Source organism: Palaemon carinicauda, chromosome 31 (genome assembly GCF_036898095.1).
Source record: "Palaemon carinicauda isolate YSFRI2023 chromosome 31, ASM3689809v2, whole genome shotgun sequence".
Classification (NCBI taxonomy): Eukaryota; Metazoa; Arthropoda; class Malacostraca; order Decapoda; family Palaemonidae; genus Palaemon; species Palaemon carinicauda.
The window spans coordinates 78,355,071-78,375,273 of NC_090755.1; the positions used below are offsets into that span (position 1 = coordinate 78,355,071).

Below are 20,203 nucleotides of genomic sequence, written 5' to 3' on the forward strand. Positions count from 1 at the left end.
ATATCAAATATTCAATTAAAAAAACAAAATGGAGGATATAAAAGGACTACACTATGAAAGATCTACCTTTATGCTTACTCCTCTTGAATGTAATACTAACTTTCTGTAAAATAAATATTAAAATCCTGTAACATTGTGTACAGAAGCAACTGTTAACACTGACTGTTTAGATAAGTAAAGTATTCCACACACATACTGTTTAGATAAGTAAAGTATTCCACACACATAAATGTTGTGTTATTTTTCATGCATAATGGAAATATTCCACCTTAAAACCTTCCTCAGAGAACACCTTTCTTTCAGATTTTTAACGATAAAACTCTTAAAGGATTCAATTCTTGGATAGGCAATGAAAAACAAATCAATATTCTATTACTATGCACTCGTCCTCAACAATAAACTCTTGAAAATTTTCATCTTTAGTAGACAATTGCACTCCACTTTAAAATCTAGTGGCAATAGGGAATGATTAAAAAATATAACAAATTGTAAAAGTAACTGGTATTTTTCCTAGCTTTACAAACCTATCATTAAAATAGGGAATATATTCAGCCCAGCCGGAATAGCTGTTGAAATGGTTATCGAGGTAGTTTTATATTAGGTGGTGAGCGCAGGGGAGTAACCTTCCTATCCGCCTTTCAAGACTTGACTTTTGACCATAGAGTCAGGAATTAGAGGGATGGTTGAGATGGGAAGTATAACTTTCAAGTACTCATGTTTGTATAGCTAAGAAAAATACAAATTACTTTAAAAATTTGTTCTTTTTTCCTACACTTATACAAACCTTTTGTCCATTAAAATATGGAGACTAACAAATTGGTGGGTAAGAAATCCCTCTATAACCAAATTGATTGGTTCTTTTTCTTCCCCAGAAAATGCCAGGCACCCTTGTCCCATAAGGGAACAAATGTGATGATTCTAGCAAACCTACTATTATGCTATCATAGGGATAAGCAGGCTGATAGGGCCTGACCAGTACTTAGTTGGTACCTAGTACTTAGCCGATGAGAGAATGTTCCACCTCCAAATGGAAGAGACAATCTGAAATGAAATACCTAGATGATGATGGCCAGAGGATAGGTATTCATTCCACCTCCTTTCCCTCATAAGAAAAAAAAAAATAGGTGAGAACTACTTTTTAAACCTAGTCTAATAAGAATGGTACTCAGAAATGTAGCTTACCAGTATCAACATCAGATCTAGTATGTAATGTTACGAAAGCTTCGCCCCTAGTAAGGGAAAGGAAAGAGGAAGCAGAAGAACCAGTTACTCTACCTTTCTTCCAGACTTACATTAAACCCATTACCAAAGACAAGATGATTCCGGTCCTGTCTAATACTGCTGCCACAACATGGTCAAGAACAAAAGTGTCAAAGACTTATGGGTATATTAAACTCTGTTAAGAAAGCTGAAGGTTGTTTGACTTTAGCTAGGAGTATATTGTACTCTGTAAAGAAAGCTGAAGGTTGTTTGACTTTAGCTATGAGTATATTGTACTCTGTAGAGAAAGCTGAAGGTTGTTTGACTTTAGCTATGAGTATATTGTACTCTGTAAAGAAAGCTGAAGGTTGTTTGACTTTAGCTATGAGTATATTGTACTCTGTAAAGAAAGCTGAAGGTTGTTTGACTTTAGCTATGAATATACTGTACTCTGTAAAGAAAGCTGAAGGTTGTTTGACTTTAGCTATGAGTATATTGTACTCTGTAAAGAAAGCTGAAGGTTGTTTGACTTTAGCTATGAGTATATTGTACTCTGTAAAGAAAACTGAAGGTTGTTTGACTTTAGCAAAGCCTATCACCTCATCAAATATAGATTCTTCAAAGTCTAAGTCGGATCAATACTTAACTTCGTGAGCTCTAGCTCAAGCTGGTACCTAGACCTTCAAAGGTCAAAGAGTATGCTCTAAAGTCTCATAAAGTCAGAAAAAGACAGTGTTCTACAACACTACTTTCTTGATTCTGCTAGTGCTAAAGAAGAGTTACTGACACCAGGGCATGAGATATAAGAGCCCTCTACATAAAACAGTACATCCCTCATGGGACACAAAAACATCTATCAATTACTGCCCAAGGTTTCCCACAGACGGGGGTAGAAGAAGGTCTCAAACCTGGGGTCGTAACTCAACAGGTTCTGATTTTTGGTCCTCCGGATGGAAAAATACAATGAAATATTGTGTAACTTGCCTACTCTCTTCGGCAAACCTAGGGTTACCCGAGATAGTCTTGAGAGTGGATCTCTGCCTAACAACTTTCTCTAATGCTTATAAGGCATATCCTTTAGAGCACTGAAAATAAAGCCAAACTGAAGGTTGAGCGGTAGCCTTTCAAGCTGCGACCGAGAGGTACTTATCTTGGCAGATGACGTGGAAGTCCATAATCTATGTTAGAGAAGCTTCAACAGAAGAAGTATCTTTTCTAGGAAACCAATCTCAAACAATGGATTCCTTTCTTTGGTAGACAGCTGAAGAGGACTATAGCAGGTATCCAGAATCTCGAGAAGCTGGAATTGCAAGCAACTTCACATATTGGTGGTACCTCTGATGGTGCCACTGACTATGAAGTTGGTCCAAAGGGTAGTTCTCTTGACTAAAAGTACAAACATATCGGGATACCACTCGGTACGTGGCCATCTAAGAGCAACACGAGTAATCCTGAGGTCTGACATGATTGACAATCAGTTGTTCGGCCAGCAAAACAAACTGTATGAAAGAAAACCGAATGTTTCAAGGTCATCCCAAGGGTGTTGGTTAGCATCTTTGTACGCTGCCCATGCGTCTGGAAGAGGGAACAAAACACCATGAGTTTCCTGCTTAGCTGAGTATATAAAAAACAACCGTTCCCGGTGATCTCCATAAGGCAAGAAGCCTCTCTACTACACAAGGATGTTGAGACTACAGTACTCCAACCATACAACCTGCCCCTGGCAACAGCACATTTTCACTAATACATTCCTCTTGATAGGAATGTATCAGGCTGTTGGCTATACACCGATGGTACACCAGCCAAATGGCATTTTCTTTGTTAACTTGCAAAGGGAAGGTGGACTGAAACAAAACCATGCCCCCATGAGAGTTGACTTATGATACTACGGTAGTGTTATTGCTCAACACTACCGAGTGCCTCCTCAAACATCCATGGAATGCTTGCAGAACTAGAAGTGCTCTTAACATTCCTAAAATGTTGAGCAAAAGCTTTTTTTACACTAAACACAAACCTCAGGCAACCAGGTCGTCCAGGTGCACAGCCTACCCTTCTTTCGACACATCGGAGAACAGTTACATGTCCAGAGGTTAGGAATTGGGTGGAACTTCCCTTATGAGGTTTTCCTAGTACAGTGACCTGCAAGATCTGCCTATGCTTCCTTATCTCACCAATAGTGGATGATTCGGAAACTTCCTGGTGGCTGACCAGTGATTCTGCAAATACCACTGAACAAGTCTCTGGTGGAGGGTGCCCAAGTGGAATGAGCTTCTCCACCAAGGAAGGTGGACGAGAAGACTTTGACAGTGCCAAGCTAGGATGATGTTCATGAACACTGTTGGTCACCAACATGGGGGGGGGGGGGTTTGCAGTTCAGAAATGGTAGCAAGTACCCTTCCCAAGGGACACTTACTACCCAGCACTTATCCTTGTGCTGTTAGGTGGCCCACGGACATGAAAGCATCCCATCACTTATGACATCAACATACCCCACAACCTTTCCTCTTCCCCCTTCCTGATCTGACCATGTTGGTGGTCTCGAAAGGGCTGTGCAAGAATAGAATCCCTTAAGAGGAAGAGGTCACAAATGGTTCTAATCAGGGACTAGATTAGGTTACAAAGGTCTTCTTACACCAGATTACACAGGCATGGCCACCCATGGAAGTTTCACAGCAGACAGCTTTGAAGAGCCAGAGCCCTTGCAAGATACTGCTCAATGGATCATGGGGTCCTGCAAAACAGTCCTCCACTTATCTACTACCACCTGCATGTAACTCCTTGAAAGCAAAGATATAGCCATCAGGACAAACTTGTTTCGAGAGTTGGGAAAACTAAGCATTACTCCTCCTCAAAATCATTGGTTTGCTGACTGGTGTGGCAGAAAGGTCAATGCCTTTCTATGATACAGCACAGGACTCCAATATTTCTCCAAGGATTCAGAGATAAAAAAAACATGTTTTCCTTGGGAAGTATATTCCATGCCTGACCACTTGTCAAGCACCAAGACAGTTTCGAGGGTGGCCATGGCAGAAGACTCTATGACCACAGACTCTGAGGGTGAGAACAAAGTGCCTCCTAACTTGGGTCTCCCGAAGTGGAGTCCCCTCAACAATGAAAACAGACAGGTCCACCTAAAGAGGTGATAACTCAGCAGACTCTGGAATATACAACCTTCACTGTCACTAAAGAGGTGATGACGCAGTAGACTCTGGAATATACAAACTTTACTATCTCTAAAGAGGTAGTGATACAGCAAACTCTGTAATATACAACCTTCACTGTCTCGAGAGTCTAAGTGACAGGATCTTGCTTGACTGACTGGAAGTGAGACAGTTCTTAGATCTACATATCTGATCGTCAGCTAGCTAGCAAGATCCAACCAGGGCAGCTCCAAAAAAGGTCTCGACAATTGAGGGAAACTGAAGTGCTGCACTCATGAAGACTTAATAAGGGACGGACGCCAGACCAGGCAGGTAGTCATCAGGTAGGGAAAACCTCCATCACCAATCAAGGCAGAGATAGAAGTAGTACCTCGTACTCTTCTCTCTGATGAGACCTTAAGAAATGCTACCATCCAGGTAGAAAAGATGAAGGAGAGTGCGTAAGCTTTTCCAACACATGCTGACAGAAGGTCTATATAGGCCAGCACAGGGACATGTGCCTCTCTCCCACCTGGTTACTGGGTAGCCAGTCATAGGAACCTGAGCCACAGCCATGACAGTGGTAGTGGTCCCAGGGTGTCTGTCCCCCTAGAGAAGAGGTGGTTTCATCCCCCCGACTCCCCCTAAAGGAAAGGAGGAGTCACCAACAGCCTTCTTCTTGCAATTACAGTAATGACTTACCTTCCTAGACTTTTCCCACTTCATCTTCTTCTTAGAAGAACCGTCTGAATCAAAATCAGAAAAGGAGGAAGATCTGGAAGAGGAAGAGGAATGAACTCCCTTCTTCCTCTTACCAACCTTCTCCCAATAGACAGGTTGCTCCGACAGAAACCACAACAAAGGGGAACACTTTCACAGGGCCAGATACAGGGCCTGGCATCACAGGCACAAAGAGGGAGGGAGCCATGGGCACATGGTTTAAAAGTACAGTACAAGGGTAACAGACATAAGGATGCCATGTACTGGGGTGACAGGCACAAGGAAGCCATGCACTAGGGTGACAGGCATGAATGGCACAGAAGCTAATCAAAGGGGGCAGGTATGAGGATTGTAAGTACATGTTTACCAGCACTGGAGCCTTCTTAATCCCTTCTGGCTCCCTCCAGCAACCTACTTAGCTGCTCATTGACTAGACTAACACTGCTGGCATGGGAATCACCGCTGAATCACTGGTGCTACCACTAGGGTAATTGGCTCTGGGGGGTGAGGTAGCCTTTAGATATCTGCCCCCTAAAAATGACCTCGAAGATTTACCAACAAAACCTAAGGGTTATTCATCATAAATGTATTGCAAGGAAGAGCTTCCAGAACATATTGAAGTGTAGAAATCATCTTTCACTCCACCAACCCGTAAAAAATTTTGTGATGTAAAGTTCTCCCTACTGAAGCATACTCCCTAAGCAAGCCAGGGGCATATGCCCATAGGCCTCAGCAAATGGCAAACTCGATGGGGATCTTGAAAGTGCTAACCAGTTTTTCCAGTCTGTCAAAGGCAATGCTAAGAATGATGCCATAGAAGACTTAGAATTCTTGCTTCTCAAAGAATATGACAGCCTAACAGGAGGCGACGATCTACACTCAGTGAAGGAGGATGATTGAAAACAAATATGCCCCTAATTACAGTGTTTGGATCTATCGTGGGGTTTTAGTTATAAATTGATGCAATGTCCACCTACACTGACATTCCCGCTTTGTTCAATTAGGGTTGTCGGGGCATATTGGAAGCGTCCCTGCCTGGCGATTGCCAGACTGGGGTTCGAGACCAGGTCAAACTCATTAGTTTCTTGTAATCTATGCAACCTTACCCTCCTTCTGAGATAAGAGAGAGGGTGGGGAATTTTGGGGAGCCTATAGGTCTACCTCCTGAATCCTCAGCAACCATTACCTGGCCCTAGTCATAGCTTGGGTGGCGAGATTGATTTGGCACTGATCATATGTATATATGGCCAGTCTCTACAGCACTGTCACTGTCCCTTATCTCAGCCATTCATGAGCGGCCTTAACATGAAGCTGATATCAACCAGTCAAACTAAAATAGATGAAAAAAAATATAAAAAAAAACTTGGATAGGACACAACGGTACTGTATGTCTGTACAGTCTGCAGCCAAAGGCAAAAAGGAAGTCTTTGACATGCGGGTTGGTGGAATACTTCCTTGTGCTCACCACCTGTCATTAACTACCTTGCAAACGGTTTCAACAGCTGTTCTAGCTCTGCTGAGGGCATTCCTTATCTTAAAGGACAAAAGGTTTGTATACACGTAAGAAAAAAAAACCACGTTTGAAGAATTAAAAAAAAATATATTCCTGTCAATGCATATGAAGCAACCATAAAGTAAGATATTCATGTGGTACAACTATGAATATCATACAGTAAGCAAAGCTTAACCAAAACAGATTATGTAGGGAATCTTCCCTGCATGCTATAAATATGATATTCTTTATAAACTCCACTGCAATAGAAAATAGAGAGGGGAGCCTACCCTAACATAGTTACTCACTGAAATATTCAGGTTTTTTGTTAATTACAATCTACTGTACATATGATTCTTCCAAGTTCTTCAAATAATGAAATAACATTCATTACTTTTCCATAAAAATACACATCAATACATAGTATACAAGAGGTGCACTCGGCAGATCGCAGACCTCCGCTGCAGCAGCTTATTTCTCAACCTTTTGCTCGACCTTGACCTTTACATGTATTGATTGGCGTGGATTTTCATACACTCAAATATTAACAAAGTTTGAAGTCTCTGTGACAATGATGTCCAAACTTATAGCTGATTACGTGAATTGGACATTTCGCTTGACCATGAACTTGACCTTCCAATACTGAACCATTTCCAGTTTTTTACATAATACTTAATCCCTGCAAGTTTCATTACTTATAATTAAAATTATGACCAGGAAGCTGTTCACAACCAAACAAACACACAAACAGGAGATAAAACATAACCTCCTTCCAACTTCTTTAGTGAAGATAACAAATAAGCACCTTTTAATTGCTTGAATGCAGAAATGCAATATACTTCAAAAGTGAATAAGCACTTTGGGTATTAAGACAAATGACCTTGAATGAGACATTTTGCTAATTTATAATCTTATACATTACTTACCAAGGGTCTTCACACTGTCTGATAGGTGAAGGGTCCTGATTGCTTTGAGGTAGAAAATTCATTAAGGTTCGTAGATTTAGCAGGGCATTTACATCGTTGTCAAAAGCCTTGTGAGCAACTCCAGATAGAGTGGTGTGGGTTCGTGCACCTCCTAATTCTTCTTGAGTGACGTCTTCATTGGTCACAGCCTTTACTACATCAGGTCCGGTAATGAAGAGGTAAGAAGTATCTTGTACCATAAAAGTAAAATCAGTCAGGGCAGGTGAATATACTGCTCCACCAGCACATGGTCCCATTATCATGGAGATCTGTAAAATTAAACAAAGAAATAATTTATAAATATTTCTTAACGTATATATCAGAGCAAAGTTAAAGAAAAAAGAGAGAGAGAGAGAGAGAGAGAGAGAGAGAGAGAGAGAGAGAGAGAGAGAGAGAGAGAGAGAGAGAGAGAGAGAGAGAGAGAGAGAGAGAGAGAGAGAGAGAGAGAGAGAGAGAGAGTGTGTGTGTGTGTATGTTTGTGTGTGTGTGAAGTGTTTTTTTTTCAAAGGATTTACAAGGATTTTGGATGTCTCAAAGACTTTTTAGTCCATCCGCAGAGACTCCATTTGCTCTTTGGTAGAGCAATTTAGTTCTTATGATCTTGTCTAACTTATTCTTTAATACATCAGCTATAAGTCAATTCCAAGTACTGTATTTGCTATTTTGTATGTAAAGAATACCAGAGTGGTGGTGTTTTTTTTTTAATTCCAGTTTGTATCCGTTACCTCTGGACTGCTTTGTGCTGAGCGTGAATAGATTGATGTCATCTAAATTTGTTATTTCTTTAAGAATTTTGAATCCTTCTATTAACTGTCCCCTTAGTCGTCGAGTTTGTAGATCAAAATAAGTTCAAACGTTCCATCCTCCGTCTATATACAAATTGCTTTAGTGTTGGAACTAGTTTTGGTGGCCCCAGCTTGCACTGCTTCCAGTCTACCTATATCCTTCTGAATACTTGAAGCCCAGAATTGGACTCCATATTCTAGATGGGGTCTTACTAGTGATGTGTACAGCTGTAGTACAATGTCTTTGTTTGTATTTGAATTTTCTCTTCATGTAACTTACTAGTTTTTGTGCTTTCTTTTCAGCTTTCATGCTCTGTTTGGTAAATTTCAAAACCCTGCTGATGATAATTTATTACCAAGATCTTCCACCTGGTCCACACTTTCTATTTCATTACTCAGCAGTGAGAAATTTGATGGTGGGTTACTATAACCTAAGTGCATGACTTTCCATTTCTGACAGTTGAAAGGCATTTGCCATTTTCTGAACCATTCGCCTAGCTTCATTAGATCCCCTCTTAAGGCTTCTATATCATCTGAGTTTGCAGCATTTATGCCGTTTAGTATCGCCGACAAATTTGGCTATCCTATTAGTTAATCCTAAATCTATGTCGCAAATGTAGATCAGAAATAGAAATGGTCCAAGGACAAATACTTGATGAACTCTGCTTGTAACAGCTGCCCACTCTGAAGCTTCTCCATTGATTGCAACTCTCTGTTTTCTGTTTGTTAGCCAATCTTTAATCCATTCAGCTTGCTAATCAATGATGCCTAGTCCTCTAATTTTGATCCTTAATGTTTTTAAGAACTTTGTCAAAAGCCTTTTGAAAGTCTAGGTATATAATGTTAATTGCCCAGCTTTTGTCACTAATGATAAATATGTTGTGGACAAATTCCAAAAGATTTGTCACACACCTCTTTTGTCTAAAATCAAAGTTTTAGACGTATAATGACATCATCGTAGCGATGGGGTTAATGGCTCATATGGGGCCCCTCTTAGAGAATGGAGAACTTTGGTAACATCCCAGGGCAGTGGTCTCATCTCCAATGGAGGGTTGGCCTGTTCAAAGCTTTGTATGAGCATAATTGTAGTGGTTAGCAGACTGCAGCCAGGTGTAGCACACAAAGTATCTAATCAAAATACTGACCGCAGTCCAACCACGCTACATTTTCTTTCACATAAGATTTTTTTCATTTGAGCAAATATTGAAACAGGTTGGAATAAAAAAAAAAGTGGTTTGTATCTAAGAAAGCTTAGTGGGTTGAATGTTATGAAACACACTATTAATTTTTGTTATTTTGTTTACAGCCCTCTGTGCCCCCTAAAAAGAGCTTTAATCTGTTATTATTCCTTTCTAGGTATAGACAGCAGCCCCCTTCACCCGGAAGGGAAATTGAGAGTATTCGTCAAGTACTGTACATAAAATTATGAATGCGGTTAATGGTCTGTTACTATTATGTTAGTGGTCTGTGATGCTGCTCTGTATTCATATTATCTTGCGCCTTTTAACTAGAAGTATCCTACTGTGTTGTTATATGAGAGTGTCATCGACATTAATAGTTCACAGTAGCGATTGGAATGGAATGGGACTGTGTTTGAGTTTAGTCTGAATTGTTCCAGAATTATCAAAACCCCTTCCAAGAATGAGAGATTTAGGCACTACTGTGGTTGGACCAAAAATTTTCGATGACACAGAGGGTTTCTGGGAAAATTTCATGCTTTTGACAAATTTATCTATCGTCTCTGACACTTTATGCATCTTTCAAAATGACCATAAAAAAATTGTAAATATATAAATGAGAAGACAAAGAAACATGATAAATATTACTTACATACAGTACCTTAGATAAAATAAGAAAACTGATAATCTACTCTTAAGGACACCATAGAAAATGGTGTTGTTACTATATATGAGATACTGTACAAAAAATATCTTTACTTGGAATTCTTGAAGTAAAAGTAAATAAATAGGTAACCAAGTCAGAGAAGTGTTGCATAAAGGACCGGATGTGCTTGTGTAAATATCCAAAAAGAACTTTTTAGCAATAAGACAAATTGTTTTCTACTATTTGAAACATGATATGTAAACATTCTCAAACTTAAAAATGTAATAGTTTTAATTTCCAAAATTCCAAGTAGAGGTTGTGTGACGCGCTCCTTAAGCTAAATATAAATCAAATGTTACAGCAAACTAGACCATTACTTACCTGGGGAACTACACCTGAAGCCAGCACATTTCGCTGGAAAATGTCTGCGTATCCAGCCAGTGATTCGACACCTTCCTGAATCCTTGCACCACCAGAATCATTTAGTCCAATAACAGGAGCACCCACCATCATTGCTTGGTCCATAATCTAAATGTAATAACAAAAAAAACAAAAATACAGTTTTGCTGAGAAAACCACAAGGCCAATTATAAGTAAAGTTTCTATGAATTGATACTCCTTGGATAATCTAATTTTCAAAATAAAATAATTTCAATACTTACCCAAATTTCATTGCTATTTCTTCAATTAATATATAAGGAATAGAAATGAATTAAGGTAATAATTCCAATAATTTTCATTCGTTTACAGAAATCAATATTGCAGGATATGTCACCCACTGTAGCGGGATGTATACAAAACACAACCCCCACACCCTTGATCACTCTTACTTCCAAAATATCCCACAACACAAACTTTCCCCTTACTTTACTTTAAACTAGACTCTTGGACAGAAGGAAAATGAAAACAAAACATAGCCTTAAAACTATATTAACGCAACCAAAAACAGAACACATATCATTAAACTGACTTAACACTAGAACAAATCACTTATCACCAAACCATCCACCATATGCCATAACCCAGGAACAATCACAATTTATCATAAATTCAATAGACAAAAAAAAACACACTAAATTCGCTGTATATATCGGTGCGTGATGGTACCGAAAACTCGCCAACAATCGAAAAAACAATATCCTTTTAATGTACCCAACACCGTCAGTCCACGCACAGTACCAAAAGCACACTTAAGACTAAATAAATTACTTAATACTAAACACCAATCATATTCTGCAACACAAAAAAATTAATGCCAAACCAAGAGAACCTCTTGGTTCACACGCAACAGTCCTTAAGCAAGTTGTAGCCTACTGGCACTGGCCAACACTATCGTACGGCCAATTCGACCATGCAATCTAATGCGGTGGTCGTCGTTATCAATTGTCGTGAGAGAAATCCGTATTTTATAGCCGGGTCATCAACGTTCAAAAATTCTGTATTTCAGCAGTCTATTCCTATATTCATTGTCCGGTCCGGGTCGTCATCATCAAGCTAATCATATACAATATACACACGGCTGGCAAACACCACCTTCCAGGCCAAACTAAAACTCCAAGGAGTCTAAAGGAGCCTAAAGGAGGAACTACGGCCTGCAATAAAAAAGAAAAAAACGCTTACGAAAACTCCTAACTAAACTAAACTATCGTACTATAATCAAAGATAAACAATAAACTTTCTATCATTCACAAACGCGCCTAACAAAAATGAATAAAAACAGTACTTACTCAGAACATAAAAACACTAAACAGCCGGCTTCCGAAGAACAAAAAAATGCAGAACCGACTCCTTCTATCGTTCGAGATCCAATGCTTTCGCCCAAGACATTCATCACCACCCTATCCTAGCTAAAAAGGTAAACAAACAACCTCAATTATACCAACAATCTTTCCAATTTCAAACAATCATTCGCTAATTACCCTTTTTCTTCAGCGCGCACCGCGGACACACAAAACACGCACACACAAACGCACATACACACACATTCTCTCGCGCACGCGCGATCTAACGAAACTAAAGCACATGAAATCTCTCTCTCTCTCTCTCTCTCTCTCTCTCTCTCTCTCTCTCTCTCTCTCTCTCTCTCTCTCTCTCTCTCTCTCTCTCTGACAAAACTAAAGCAAATAAACACTTTCTTTCTTTCTCTCTCTCTCTCTCACAAAACTAAGCAAATAAACACTTTCTCTCTCTTGCGGTTTGACAAAACTTAAGTAAATAAACACCCACACACTCTCTCTCTCTCTCTCTCTCTCTCTCTCTCTCTCTCTCTCTCTCTCTCTCTCTCTCTCTCTCTTGATTTGGCAAATAAAAAAAATTAAAATAAAATTAATCCTCCACATTCCTCCCCCCTTACTTTGCCAAATCCTCACACAACACTTACCTATTTTCTCATCACCCAGTCGCAATCAGGAACAGGGCCTCGGCTTCGGGTAACTGGGCCTTCATATACCTGCACTCTCTCATTCACTTCTTCCATGTCGTTTTCATTCAACGTACTATTACGATTCCCGTCTATGCTCTGCTCGTCTAAGATATCATTCACTATTTCATCTACCTCAGTTTCATCTGGCCCGAAAATCCCACTAATTTCTGTCAACAATTCATCCATTACATCTAAACCATTTTCTACTTTAACAAAAGAATCATTCATACTGCTTATCATTCTCCTATCTTTCATTCTCGTGTCCGTCATACGTTCTCTTGCCTCATCTAACGAAAAACCACACACACTATAAGTATCATTCCTACTCATCCAAGTTTCATCTGTATTAATACATTTATCTTCCATACTCACCTGTACATTTACACCCTTGTCTTGCTTATCCTGATTCCCGCCTACAACTACAAAATTTTCCCGTCTTTTATCCCCAGTAAAATTCTCAGACTTCTTTTTCTTTCCATACTCTACTAACACCAATTGCTTATCTTCTAAACCTAATGCCTCACACATACTCGGTTCATACTTGTTCGTTTTCAGCCATTTATTCATACCATTCTCCTGAATATATCTTGGTACCTCCTTCCATTTCCGCAACTGATTGTGGTGTGCCCTAACCTTTTCCACACTACCATCCACACTTACTTTACCTAAAACATAACTCAACCCACTAGAACCAACATCTAACACCTCATATGGACCTTCAAACTTATCACGTACCTTATTGACATTCATTCTTCCCTTTTCAATTACTTCTTTTAACACTTTCTCTCCCACTTTGTAGCTTTCAAATCCCTCATTAGCTTTCTTCCAAACATCTCTATCATTCTCGGACACACTCAATCTCGGTCTTACTATCTTTTCAAAATTCAACACAAACTTACACGGAGACATACCAGTACTCTTGTGCACCGTCGCATTATACGCCCACAACGCACGCCCAACATACAAATCCCAATCATTATCACATGTACTCATCATCCGCAAAATTTCTGTTAAGGTTCTTACAGTCCTTTCAGCCAAACCATTCGCACTTGGCATATACGGAGTCGAATACACATGTTCAATGCCCCATTCTCTCAACATCTGCTCAAACTCCCATCCAACAAACTCCGGACCATTGTCACTTAACATTTTCGCAGGCTTACACACACTCATCGGCAACATCACTTGACTTACCATTCTCGCTACAGTCTCACTTCTTTTATTCTTGATGGGTACTGCATACGCAAACTTGCTCATATGATCGACCATGACAATCATTCCCACATGTCTCCTCGCAGTCACAGGCAACGAAACACAATCAATCACAAACATCTCAAATGGCTCTTTCATACGTAACCTCAAAATAGGCGGACTTGCATGCATGCTCTGATACTTTCCCTTCTGACAATCCTCACAAGTAGTCGCTACATCCCTACAAATTTGACTCAACCCAGGCGTAAACCTCTCTCGCATGCATTCCCACAATTTATTCTTCCCCATATGCCCATACCTGTCATGCACTACCATACACATACTTACAGCTGCATGCATTGGAAATACAGGAACATATATATCTTCATCCATTCCCCTATGCAAAAAATACACAATATTCTTACAAACAATAAATCTTTTAACAACTTTCTTATACGCTTCCAAATCACACGGCCATTCTTCCACCCTAATACCATTTAAAATACATTCACGTAACCTATTTATTTCGAAACATTCACCTTGCATTTCTTCCACCTCTTCTTTGCTTAACAAATCATCTTCACTCTTTGCAATATCAATCATGCCAACAAAATTCGCCATGAATACACTATTATCCTCAATTACTATTACCTTACAGCCATCCTTTGAAAGCAAACCCTTACCAACATCAACTGACACATGGTGCAACCTCAAAAAATCTATTCCCATCAAAAAACAACTAGGCATTTCATTCTCTCCCATTACAATAAAATTATGTTCAACTTCCATACTCCCTAGTTTCACCTTCAACCTCACTTCTTCCCAAACAAGTAAACTTCCCTGACCTATTCCATGAATTCTCACACTCGTACACTGTCTTTTCACTTCCCAATTGTACCTCTCAATTTCCCTGATAACCGACTCATTTACTAATGACACTTGAGCACCCGTATCAATTAAACTACAATATTCATTCTCATTTATATTCACATATGTCATCATCCTTCCTTTAACACCATGCATGCATACATTTACTCTCCTTTCCATTCTGTCACACACTTCACCAATATGTTCATCATCATACTCACTGTCCTCTATACCCCCATATCTTGGATTAAGGTCACTTGCACCATTATCCTTCTCACTCAACAATTTGCAACATTCCTCCTTACATTGAATCCTCAAAATATATTCCCTATCATTCTCCTTACATGCCCTATATTCCATCGGTCGATTCCATCCAAAATACAAATACACAGTTACACCATACAACATACTTACCACCATTAATATCCTTGATAATACTTCCCCTTCTAGTACACTACTCTCCTCCTCATATACCATTTCTTTTGACACTTCATTCATCACCCTTCTTTTAAGCTCGCTTACGCTACCTGGTATTTCCGTATTTAACCCCTCTTGTACCAACTTACTTAAACCCATTAGGATACACTTATATACCATATCTTGCCCTTCACAACTCTGCTCCACAACTAAACCTTCAGGCAACCTTTCAGAATTCTGATTACTCTCTTTATCTTCCATCCTCCCATGCATCCTCGACATCGCATCTGCTATCACATTCTTATTTCCCGGTACATATTCTAACCTAAAATCAAATTCATTCAAATCCTCTATGGTCCTAGCAACCCTTGCATTCACACACTCTTTCCTTATCATGTACACTAGGGCTGATGGTCAGTACGCACAATGAATTTTACACCATACAAAAATACTTTCAATGCTTTCACACAAAATCGTATTGCAGCCAATTCCCTGTCAATCGTCGAATACTTCCGCTCAGCTTTATTAAACGCTTTACTAACATACGCTATTACTCTCAATTGCTCTTCTCCATTTACTCTCTGCATTTGAACCAAACAACCACCCATACTAACCCCACTCGCATCCGTATACAACTCTAGCATACTCGCATTTTCACTGTAGTCTGGAAATGCCAAAGTGACGTCTTTCGCGGCCTCTTCCTTCAACCTTTCAAACGCTTCTATCATCCGATCATCCCATTTTAATTTTGTACTACAGTATTCCTTTTACCCGTCCATTCATTCAAAGGCTTCCCTATACCTGAACAATCTCTAACAAACTTGCGACCAAACTCAACCAAACCAAGAAAACCTCGCAACTCACGCACAGTCCGGGGACGTGGAAATTCTCGCACCTTATTCACAAACTTGTCACTCTTCCTTATACCAGATTCACCCACTACATGCCCAAGAAATTCCACCTCCCTGGACAACCATGTACACTTCTCAAGCTTAATTTTCACACCAACTTCAATTAACCGCATCAACACTGCCTCAAGCAACCGCATATGTTCCTCAACAGTCTCGCTCGCAATCAGAATATCATCTATAAAAACAGTCACCTTCTGTCGATCGAACCAGCCAATACAACATTCATCGCTCTTTGGAAGGCAGCAGGCGCATTAGCAAGACCAAAACTCAACCTTTAATTGGTAGTGACAATTTGTACTTGAAAATGCGGTAATGGGCCTGCTCCCCTCTGCCAGAGGCATCTGATAATAGCCCCGCACCAAATCTAATTTAGTAAAAACTTTAATTCCATGCATCTTATAAACACAATCAGACACCACATTCCTTGGAAAAACGTTCTTTAACAGTCACTCTCATTTACCTTCCTATAATCAATACACATGCGTAAACTTCCATCAGGCTTTCGTACAGGGACAATAGGGCTATTCCAAGCACTCTCACTCCTTTCTATTACACCCATACGCTCTAATTCCTGACACTGCTCCTCTATCTCCTTGGCAATAGGTGGAGGAAAAATGCCTGGACGCTGATTTATGGGGGTATCATCACTAAGAACTATTTTAAATTCTGGCAGGTCTGACCCCCCACAATCATCGTCACCGAGACCATAACTCCTCCGCTTATCCCATACATCTTAAGCAATCGTTCCCTTTCGACCCTCACTTATACTCTCATCTAACTTAATTCTTCCTTTCAACGTATCGTAATCCTAATCGTCCATCGTTCTTTACCTTACCAGCCATTACCTGTCTCGCCTTAACATATCTTCCATCCTCTACATTGATCAGTGTATACATACATCCCATGCAATCGCCCTCACGTATACCACGTACTCTCTTCCTCCGACACACCGGGCAACAACCTTACATACACCTGGGGTTCCTGCATATTCATAACACCATCATATAATACGCACTCGTTTTCCACCAAATTTCCTGCTTCCATACCTTCCACTACATATTCATCCTCGTCACTATTTGAAATTCCCAGACTGCTCGGCCATGCAACTTTTACACTAATAACCTCACCTTTCTTACCCGATAACTTTACACTTTCCCTTGCTACCAATGGCACTCCCTTCCACACCTTCGTACTCACTCTGCCGTCTTCCTTTAAATAAAATTCCCCACAAATATTACCTTTAACCTTTATTTCAATCATATTCACACTTGGATGTACAATCATACCACATTTTTTTCAAAATTTATACCCAAGCAGTACGTCATATTTCTCATTCGCTCCCTCAAACCACGTAAAAATCATTATCCTCCATCATCAGCCCCCAATCATAACATTTTCCCGCAACTTCCCCTGCACAGGCATACGCAAATTACCAATACCTTTTACTTCACCTTACATCCCTTAAATTCACAAACCTCTTTTACCTTATCATATGCATTCCTAAACATTAAATTGACACCACAACCAGTATCAATCAAACCAACCAACTCTACACCATTAAAAAAATCATTTTCACACTCATGCAATCATGTGCTCTTCTCCCATTACATCTTCATGCAATAAACCCTCACGAAACATGCATCACATCACTCCCCACACACACGAGGACTCACACAGCTGAACCCTCTGATTAATTAGTTTCCCGAACATCCTGGCTGACTTGATCCTTATTCCTACAAACCCTAGCTACAGTGCCCATCTGCACCACATTCAGTACATCTTACCCCGCGGCTTCCTGTCACATTCTAGCATAATGACCATCCTTACCACAATTACCACAAATTAAATTCATACGATTATTACGGCAATCCACTCGCTATGTGTCCAGTCATACCACACCGATAACACTTAACCACTTTCTCTTTCTTACAGTCGCTAATACGATGCCCTGTCTCTCCACACCCGAAACATGCTCTAATGCCCATCTACACTCGTTCTTTTTAGGTCCTACCTTCCCACACCTATAACACCTCTCTTCACGGATACCACTACCTAACCTAACTTGCTGCGTACTAGCACTTCTATCTCTCCCAAACTTGATGTTCCCCTGTCTAAACCCGTCATTTCTCGGCATGGGTATTCCTACATTACTCACCCTAAACACTTCGATCTATTACACTATCAGCTGCCCTCATTGGCCCTCTCATAACAGCATCTCTAAAACTACCAAATTCTGGCACACATTCCTCCATTCCAGTTCTTACACTCACAGATTTACTTTCTTTCATACACCTATCCAACTCGTAATCCTCAACTATCTCTAAAATATCATCCCAAGTCAATCTCTCTCTAGTCCACCTCATTTTCTCCTTCGTTTTCAAATTAATAAACTCACACACACTCTCTGGTACTGTACCCAAAAACTTCTTCATTAGTTCCTTATTTCATTTATTCCTTCGTCCCCATACTTCTTTCTAGCCAATGTTTCTAACCGACATACATACATCGAGATAGCTTCCCCCACCTTCATTCGTGCTTCATCAAAATCATTTTTTCGCTTATACCTAACACTACCTTTCATACGTTTTTACCTGTTCAATATCCTCTTCTTTACACTTTCATACTCAACCTCTCCTACACTCATTATCACCCCATACATCGTCAACAAATATCCAGACAAAAATTTCACCAACTCCCTAGCCACAAACTCTCTTACTATCCCATACTTAGCCTGACAATCTTTTCATATTCCCTAAAGAAGTCATATACATCCCTACTGCTATGTTCATTAAACCTTTCACACCTAGGTACCTCTCTCATAAACACTGTCTTACAAAACTTCCTCTACTTCATTCTCACTACTATCTTCACTGTCTACTCCTTCTTGTGCCTTCTTCATTTGATACAATGAATCTAGTTCTACACTCAAAGTCCTATCTTTAACTATTCCCTTCTTACCCTTTTTCTTATTTACCACCTTCACCCAATCATGATCATCCTCACTCACACCCTGACCTTTCTTCTTTTTCTTTCTTCACATTATCTTTACCTTTCTTCTCCTTCTTCCTATCACCCTTCATTCCAATCTTACTATGGTCTAGGCCCTTTACTTTCAATATCACTATCACTACCTTCCCCATTATCACTTACCCTATCCTCTTCCACCATCAACCCGTTACCAGAAGCAGAAGCCACTCCTCCGACTGCACCTTCACCTATGACAGTTTTCATCATCCCCATTACTTGCCCCATCATAGCTTCCATTCGGTTTCTCATTTTCTCGCATCCTCATCTCAACACCCCTCTTCCACTCTCTCTACAGTTCCCTGAAGTTCCCTAAGTTTCCTTTGCATCTCCTCATTCTCACTACTTAACCCTCGCATTCTCCAACAACAACCTCTCCTCTCGCTCATTAGACAACCGCAATTCCTCCTTTAAAATATGCAAACTGTTTCTTCCATTAACTCCATTTCAATACCATTAATATTTCAAGTAATTCAAAACCTATTTACCCTTGTCCAACATTCCAGTTTCAATCCCACCTTCAACAGTCGTTTACTTTCAGTCCCTTTCGGGCGCCAAATTTATGTAGCGGGATGTATACAAAACCAACCCCACACCCTTGATCACTCTTACTTCCAAAATATCCCACAACACAAACTTTCCCCTTACTTTACTTTAAACTAGACTCTTGGACAGAAGGAAAATGAAAACAAAACATAGCCTTAAAACTATATTAACGCAACCAAAAACAGAACACATATCATTAAACTGACTTAACACTAGAACAAATCACTTATCACCAAACATCCACCATATGCCATAACCCAGGAACAATCACAATTTATCATAAATTCAATAGACAAAAAAAAACACACTAAATTCGCTGTATATATCGGTGCGTGATGGTACCGAAAACTCGCCAACAATCGAAAAAACAATATCCTTTTAATGTACCCAACACCGTCAGTCCACGCACAGTACCAAAAGCACACTTAAGACTAAATAAATTACTTAATACTAAACACCAATCATATTCTGCAACACAAAAAAATTAATGCCAAACCAAGAGAACCTCTTGGTTCACACGCAACAGTCCTTAAGCAAGTTGTAGCCTACTGGCACTGGCCAACACTATCGTACGGCCAATTCGACCATGCAATCTTATGCGGTGGTCGTCGTTATCAATTGTCGTGAGAGAAATCCGTATTTTATAGCCGGGTCATCAACGTTCAAAATTCTGTATTTCAGCAGTCTATTCCTATATTT

The 20,203-nt window shown here is 39.8% G+C and overlaps 2 protein-coding genes across 2 annotated transcripts in view; one reads left to right on the forward strand and one right to left on the reverse strand.

Annotated features, from left to right (window-relative positions):
• LOC137624801 (uncharacterized) overlaps positions 1 to 20,203 on the forward strand; it is a 125,612-nt gene that overhangs the window by 15,385 nt on the left and 90,024 nt on the right. The window lies entirely within an intron of this gene.
• The window catches only part of LOC137624800 (propionyl-CoA carboxylase beta chain, mitochondrial-like), an 18,153-nt gene continuing 1,046 nt past the window's right edge, over positions 3,097 to 20,203 (reverse strand). The window contains exons 2-4 of the mRNA XM_068355753.1: positions 10,508 to 10,654; positions 7,479 to 7,786; positions 3,097 to 3,172 (exon numbers count right to left, since the gene is read on the reverse strand). Coding sequence (XP_068211854.1) covers positions 3,097 to 3,172; positions 7,479 to 7,786; positions 10,508 to 10,654 — 531 coding nt within the window. The remainder of the gene's footprint in view (positions 3,173 to 7,478; positions 7,787 to 10,507; positions 10,655 to 20,203) is intronic.